General features: G+C 40.5%; 1 protein-coding gene across 2 annotated transcripts in view; it reads right to left on the bottom strand.

Moving 5' to 3' along the window:
- LOC143887818 (lysophospholipid acyltransferase LPEAT2-like) overlaps positions 1 to 8,485 on the bottom strand; it is a 52,766-nt gene that overhangs the window by 713 nt on the left and 43,568 nt on the right. For both annotated transcript variants that reach the window (XM_077392011.1, XM_077392013.1), the window contains 2 exons: positions 353 to 463; positions 222 to 269 (listed from right to left, as the gene is read on the bottom strand). In XM_077392011.1, coding sequence (XP_077248126.1) covers positions 222 to 269; positions 353 to 463 — 159 coding nt within the window. The remainder of the gene's footprint in view (positions 1 to 221; positions 270 to 352; positions 464 to 8,485) is intronic.

Raw genomic sequence — 8,485 nt, 5'->3', positions numbered from 1 at the left:
GATATCAGCACAACCATGTTTTAATAATTGCACAGACCCAGCGTGTCTTCTCTTTTTTAATTGCCTATTGAGAACTTTGTGGGAACCACAGTAACCTTTTGATGGCTCTTTAAATACTAAAAGACAAGATGTTTTAGAGAAAATATCAAAACATGGTTGTGCTGGTATCATTTCCCTAAAAATAATAATTAAGCAGTTAGTTATGTTGGCTCGTTACTCACGTTTTGGCCGCTCATGCTTGGCATTGCAGAGAGAATAGCGTCCCCCATCTGAGCACAGAACTTGGGATTAGAGATAGAAACATGCCTAAACCTTTGATTGAAGGAAAAACAGAAAGTGTGGTTGTTGTTACCTGTTGCTTAGTGAGATAGCCTTTGTCTTCCTCATCACATATGTCAAAGGCTACTTCACAGGCTCTCTGGAATAATGGCCGCTTCATTACATGGGCCGAACCGAGCAAGAACTGCAATTTTTGTAACCCAAGTTGTGAAACAAATTTTTGTTTTTTTTGAACTGGGAAATTACAATGCAGCAAAGAGAATACGAAATACAGGACCAGGTGTCTTTACACATTAATTACAACCCATAAATAAAGCTAAAAATAGGGAAACATCAGTGATCAGGTAATCGCGAATGTTTAAACTGAGATGTGAAACAAATATCAAAATACCGGTGAAGCTGAAAAGGGCTGAAAATAAGAGATCAAAAGGAAATGTTCTGCAACCAAGTGTTTATTTTCTAAATATGAAGGAGAGAAAACATAAACGCAATTATCCTGGAAAGGGTTTGGATCATTGAACAGACAGCCCCCCTTTTTGGAGTAATGGTAATGGAATTTTATTCATTAAAACTGATTAAGGAATAGGACAAGATGTCCCATTTAGGTGAACACAATTCTCCTTTCTACCCTTGTCAAAACATAAGACGCATCTATTTGAGAGCCATTCACTCATCAATTCTCCCCCTTACCAGACATCATATATACTGCTGCCAGCAGACGGGCCCTTCTTGTACTTCTACCTGCTCATATTTTTCCTTAAGCATGATAACAACAACACATTCTTCAACCCCCATGAGCAGAAATTCCGCTATTCGACAAGATCTTCGGAGAACTGAAAGGCTAATTTCATGAAAGAGGACATAAGGTATAATTGGCTAATGGAGGTATGCATGATTGTGAAACAATCAGATACCGGGGAGCATTGGCGCAACGGTAAGGTTGCTCCATTGTGACATGGTGGTCACGGGTTCGAGTCACGGAAACAGCCTCTCTGCAAAGCATGGGTAAGGCTGCGTCCATCTAGTCCTCCCCAGACCGACCCCGCAATGGCAGGAGCCTTATGCACTGGGCCGCCCTTTTTATCTAACCGTCCACGGATGTGCCTCAATCAGATGACAGACTCTCTTGATCAAAATCTGTCACGTTATATTTTGCAGGAACTTGTGAACTGGCAATAGTTTGCTCTACCCCAGTGTAGCAACTTGATATGGATTATATACATTTATTTTCCTAATGGACTTGTTCCTATTCGGATTTGTTCTTGAGAAAAAACACTAGCAGGCTAAAGTACAAATGGGAGCTCTTGGCTTATGGTAAAGATTCATGGTATTTCAGTTTGTGGATTGCATTAAGGTAAACCACTCATTTACTAGGTGTGGTATGGATGTATCCAACTATGAATTGGACACCCTCTCCTCTAAAATGATCAGAAGGCTTCGATTTTTTGCTTTGAATTGGAAACAGAAAAATTAAAAATGAAAAAAAAGACAATCTACATACAGTGAAAAAATTTCTATAAATTGGTGGGTTAGAATCATTCCCATACAAGGACCCGATTAATGAGTGGTATTGGATCATCAAACAAGGGTCTCACCTATAAATGCTAACAAGTGAGCCGTTTTAGGAGGCAAGCTGGTTCTTTCTTCTTTTTTCTTGAAAAGAAAAGAGAAGAATTATTAAAAATAAGAAAGATGTACAATATATAAAAATTGGAAAGTTTGCCCAGCCAACACATCAGCTAACTCATTGCCCCTGGGCAATGTGGATAAATGAGGTCTACCTGATACACATCACTAATGCTATTTAAAATTTGCACCAATCACCATGGACCCCGGTGACTCCTTCCCCCGACAACTCTCTGCTAACATGTTCAAAGGAGGATTTGGAGCCTGATTAGAAATGCATGGGTTTCCATCCGACTAGTTTGTAACACAGCTGGTACCAAAGAATGCCAAACTCACTCTCACCATTATGAAAACCGCCCACTCCCATGAGCCCTAGATTTCCCAACGACGAATGATCAAGTTTATGGACAGACCATCAACTTTTAAGCTTTCTTGTCTTCAAAGGATCTACTTACTAAAATTGTATACCATTTCCTCAATATTTCTTTAGTTGCTAAAATACTTCACTCAATTGCCCACCATATGATACTTTCGATTTCCTATGTTATCATGGAACCTGTTGCTTCTTTGCCATCAAAGATCTGCCAGTTTTTCATCAATGCATGGAAGGTGTTGCTTCTTTCCTATCAAAGATCTGGTTGGTCCTTTTGTTCCCTTGATCCATGCAACCACGAATGGGTTCACCCTCCAAAGAAAGTGGCCGCTCTCCAAGGTGAAAGAATCCCTCCAAAAGTTCAATGGAAATATGAAGGAAACCCACGCAATACCAAACCATCTAAGAATAGCCCACCAAATCATCCTCAGCAAAGAGCAATGGAGGAAAAGATGGCTACATGTCTCCTCGAACCTATTGCATCACACATTAGTTGGATAGTTGACACTTTCGCTTGAGAGTGTCATTGGTGTTGACATTGTTTAGCACTACTGTCTAGCAAACACCTTGCATCCCTAGGGTATGGGAGCTTGCCAACTAAGATTCTGCTGAGAATAGCTCCAATCACCTAAAATAAGACAATGAAAAATAGCTTTAACTAAAGTCTCCCTCCCTCCCTCTCTCTCTCTCGCTCTCACTAACGTAGAATCAAGTCAATTCAAGTCAGTCAATGGTTGACGCTATAAGTTTTTTATTGACTCCAGTGAATAAGGCATTTTTGTTCGACTTGGAATAGACGAGGTTTATTTTTGGCTTATGCATATGCAGGTCCTTGTGGCAAGAGTGACGTTACGTGCGGAGTGGAATTAAACTTATATGTCGCTTAAGCCCCTCCATGATTTGGATCGAAGATGACTCAACACTATAAGATGGGTTAAGGAGTCGTCTTTTCCCCCATGGAGGCTCAAATGAAGTTTTAGAGAGATGACAGGCTTTGCCCTTAGCCGTCACTGTGCCTATTCTCATATCCATCACTAAAGAAATGCTCATGTTGATGCCTGTCCAAATTTCAGTGCATCTAGTACAAAACTTATGGTTCGACATGAGATGCCTGTTTTGTAATATTTGCTTTTTGTAGCCTATTTGTGTCCTTGACCTGTTGTTGCGTGCCTTTTTGTTTTATTATTATATTCCTTGTTTGAAAGAGAAAATATGATGTCTAGCAATTGAGGAGAGCAACCACTAAGTCCTGCTAAATGCTTGCTTATTTTCTAAATGGCGATGATGTGGTTCAACTAGCACTTTGAAACGTGATTCAAACATGACGTGATCACTCAATGCAAGTGTGTAAGGCACTGGGGATGCAAAACATCATCTTAAATATCTTCATGCTTTTATTTCCGATGTCCCCCAAAAGAAGATCTAGAAAGAGGAGACTTTCACTTCAGACAACTCCCGAGCTTGTGATGTTATTCCATTGTTGTGTTTTATTTAGCTTACTTAATGTAAATATTGTTCCATTTCAAAAAAAATGTAGATATTGTTCATGAGTAGATACCGATGATTATGAAAGTTGCATCAGCATCTAAGCCGACCATATCGACCAAATACTTGGAGCTTAAAATGGTTGACTATAAGATAGGGTGATAAAAGATGAATGTACGTTAGTATTTTTGTCATATATTTTATATTCATCCATTCATTACTTGTAGACAAGGGTATACATTTAATTTTAATGTAGGTTATACATTTATGATGCAAAGGGTATACTTGTAATTTTTATGAAGGTTATAGGTTTATAATACAAAGGCTGCAAAACAGGTCTAACACCTCTGGAATGGGTCAATTATGCACTAGAAAGTAACAATTAGAAGAATGAGTTCCTTGATGAAGATTGTTGCATTAAAAAACAGAGTTGCCACTACAACTAGAATGAGGTATTTCTAATTCTTGTTGAGTGACTTTGCATTATTCGCAGTTTGCAAAAGGATCTTCTGAAATTAGAAGCCCAACATTTGTTGTTGAGGAAAGGGTAGCTCAAGTTTATTCATGTCAGGAGGAGGACAATGTTACAGTTGTGGTCCTAAGTGGGGGCCCGCCTAGGTATGGGACTAGGTGGGACCCGTATGGGACAGGTTTAATGGGCCTTGCCTAACGCGTTCCATTAGCTCTGGAGCTTTTGGCGAATGGTAAGGTACCTAACATTTGGTATTAGAGCAGCCAACACGTCCCGTGTTCGAGTCACGGAAGGGCCGACCTATGGAGAGGACTACCTAGAGAGGGCTACCTGTAAAAAAAGCTAGAGTGAAAGCCACCAAGTGAAGTTGCCATAGAGTGGGTCTTTTTTTTGGAAATTGATATGTCTATTCATAATAACAAGATGTACAAAGTTCGGGGACAAGTAGTCCCACCCCATTACATAACATCATGAGCTGCCAAAGGAGGAATCTCCAATGGCCAAAACGAGAAGAAAAAACACCATCAGTGGGATCTTTAAAACTTCCGTTTGGAGCCCCACACCAAACCTCCGGCAGAGACATCGGGATTGCAACCACTTCCAAAAACCGGAGAAAAAAAAAACTGTCTCGGAAACACACGAGACTTTCAATACCAACACTCCAAGCATTTTAAATTTTCTTACCATTAATACCATCATAGGTTGACCAGCCAAGAAGTAATCACGAGCAGGAAAGGAACAAGGTCCCTCAAGCACCTCTCGGATTGAAACACTAATTCGTCCCCATCAACTTATCAAATGAAGACCTAAACCCAGGAAACAAATTTAATCGGAAAATCCCAAAAACTTCCAAAATCAGGCACCCTTAATATTCCTCCCATAGAAATAACACCAACAAAGCCTAAACACATCAGCCAACAGACAGACAAAATCACAGCCCTCCCAAAAAGTTATAGACAGACCCAAGAACCCCTTATCAATCCATAAAGCCTTAAGCTCTCTACTACCTCGCCCCGATGTTTTCCCCTTTTTTTTCTCCCGCATCCCTTTTCTCAATGTGAAAGAACATTTTCTTGGTCATTGCCACATTCTCTTCAAACCCAATACCCAAAACACTTCCCATCTTTGACATCTCAAATTCATCTGACAGAGCTTTATCCTCTTCCTCCGAGATTTCCTTCTCCACCTCCTCAGAGTCTTGCTCAGCTCCAAAAGCAAGTCTTCATTTTACTGCTAAGATCTCCATCCAAAGAATCTCGAGGAAGCACACGTCCACAGTGAGGGGTCTCGCTAGCCACTTCCATCAGGTTATCTCCTCTAGAACCTTCTTCAAGAGCTTTTTCTTCTACCTCCAAAGCTTTTTAAAATCTGGTAATTCATAGCAACACTCTTCTAACGATTTCTTGCCAGTAAGCTCTTCAATCTCCTTCTGCTTTCCTTTACCCTCATCCTAAATTTACTTCCATTGAAGTTTCAGATATTCAAGGACCACTTCTCCCTTTGAAGCCGACTCCTGGCGCTTCCTCTTTCTATTATAACCCGCTCTCTTGAAGCTTTGTTTTTCCCCAACACCAGACCCTCCTCCCGAGCAGCTTCCCTTTTCCTTTACACTCCGAAGACTCCCCTTCCTCTGAAGAAGAGGAATCCCCAGGCGTATCATAGCTTTCTAGCATTGCAAGGAGGCTAGAGACGAACCTTTGTTTTTTCCTTACGCGTCTATGAATATGACTTCCTACAACCTTCTTCTTACAGAGAAAAGGAACGCCCCTACTGACCACCGGCACTGAAGGGAGGTAATAATTATCCTCAAACCCATATGCACCGTGAATGCTAGAGACGTTTTTCCTACGAAATCCTTTCGTATTCTGTCTTGGGAACTATTTTCCGCTTAACAAAAGGTCTTTATTTCGTCCAAAGCACCTTAATATATTTATCTTTGGGATTTTTGACATCCTTTACTTTCTTCAGGAGTATGGCTGGGTTTCTTTCATTCTTTTTATCCTTTTTAAAATCCCCCCTTCCTTGGTTATCCGTTCTAGATTTGCCGCGTGTTTGCGCATTTAATTCCTTTTGTTTTTCCAAATCAGCTCACCGGCCTACTTCTCTTCCAGCTTTTGGAAGCCCTAGCGTGCCAGCCAATGATGTTTCAGCCCGATTAGACCCCAGTGCAAATTTGAATTCAGGAGTTTCCAACGGTCCATTTCCTTTCTTCTTAGCTAGGACTAATTTTCCTTTTCTCGCTTCGCCGGAGACGACCATCTCCTCCAATATCAATATACCGGAATAGGACTGATCCCCTACCTCAGAATCGGTTATAACTCCCAGATGGGATTTACCATTAATGTTCTTTTCACTATTAATAGATCCATCATCCAGCACGGCCATAACACCTATTAAATAACTTCTATTCTCCACCTTCAAACTAATAAATGGAGATAAGCATTTCCAATATGATGTGAGGAATCTAGCTGAAGCAAAGGCCATACAATGGTCATGATACCCTAACAATTTAACTTGAAGAACTTGGCCAAAAAACCCTACCTAACGCTTCAACTGTTGAGGAAGTCCAAGCATGAAGAGGAATACCATCGAATCTTATCAAAATAGTCTTGCAACATGTAAAAAAATAGGATTCCATATATGCATACTTTTAAATTTCGGCCAAAATTACATTGAATCGGATTTTTACATGATTTCCACGAAATTTCGCCGAACCGAATTTTTTATTTTCACCCTTATTTAAAAATTTCAACCGAAATGTAAAAGATTTCCACCAAAATGTAAAGATTTCCACCAAAATTACCGAAATGACCGAAATTTCCATCGAAATTTTGTACTTTTCGGTGGAAATTTTAAGAAAACCGAAATTTTGGTCAAATTTTTACATGATTTCTGCCAAAATTTCCACCGAAACCGAAAAATTTTAAAACCTTGCATGTATGTAACGATGCGATGTGACACCCCAAAGCATCCCCTCCTTGCCGAAGGACCCAGCTTGCTTGATTCTCGGATTCAAATCTGAATAGAATCTTCAGAGGACTGATTACAAAAGGTTTTTGGGAGTTAAGGGATATTCCATGACTTTTTGGCCCATTCCCAGACCTCCTCAAGCTTCCATTTAGAACCTTTCATACAGCCCACTAGGCACATTTTGAGGACCATCTTCCGATCCTCGATCTCTTTACCAAAGATGCTAATTTCCACAAAACGGCCACTGATTACAGATTTTAGAACAATATCCTCCATGCCACAAATCAGGGGCATTTGAAGGCTCTTTACGCCAGATATACCTTTCTCTTTTGAGTAGTAAACACTTTCTGCAACAACTACGCCTTCCAAAATTATAGTATCCACAGTCCTTACATTTCCAGTCGCCTACAAGAGGCTTATCCAGATTAATGTTTAATCTTGCTCCCGCGCCCCATCGACCCGATTTTCCCCTTTCTCCTGGGAAGTTTCTCCGGTCAAATATGGGCCTCTCCTCCTCGCTTCCCAATCCATAGGCAAATACTTGAGCGCTTCTCGACGAGGAATGAGGAGAGATATTTATACTCTTCCCATTAACGAGTAAGATGAGGTTTTTTCTACAACAATCTCTATGAATCTCCAAGGCTTAGAGAGCATCAAAAACTGAGTAACCACCTTCTATAAGATCCAGGTAAACGCTTTTCAGGCTCTCGATCCTATAGCCACAGCTGCAACCCCCCCATCCAATGTCACTACCCAGACAAATAACCCCCGGGGATCTCTGCTGCCGGTGACTAAAGAAGTTTTGGATCGTCATCTCATTTTCCGATGAAGAGAAGCGATCTCCGGGACCCAGCTTGGTATGGGACAAGTTAAAAAGGCCTTGCCTAATGCGTTCCTTCAGCTCTGGAGCTTTTGGCGTATCGGTAAGGTACCTAACAATCGATTTTATTCTTGGGAGAGATGGAGAAGTTAAGCACGAGATGTAGAAGGATGACTATTGCAAAAAGACCATTCTGAACTCGCAATTCTATTAGGTATACAAGGAAATCGACCTACAAAGAAGGTACTAGCAGAAACCATCTTGCATTGTCATATACAATGTGTAAAGCACAAAAAATTCATGCTAAACCTGGAAAGTTAATCTAGCAATAATGGTTAGCAGGTTGCAACTGGTAAATGTATCTCACTAGAGGAAAAATCCGAGTATATTATTTTGAATGGAACACATTGAACCTATGATTTGTGGACACAGATTCGTGGGTGGAGTGACGACTCAAACA

The sequence above is a fragment of the Tasmannia lanceolata genome, unplaced genomic scaffold (assembly GCF_043159265.1).
Source record: "Tasmannia lanceolata isolate RefF3 unplaced genomic scaffold, GAP_Taslan_0.1 ptg000012l, whole genome shotgun sequence".
In the NCBI taxonomy this organism is placed as follows: domain Eukaryota; kingdom Viridiplantae; phylum Streptophyta; class Magnoliopsida; order Canellales; family Winteraceae; genus Tasmannia; species Tasmannia lanceolata.
Note: the sequence above shows the minus strand (reverse complement) of the source record. Positions and strands in the feature narration are given on the sequence as shown.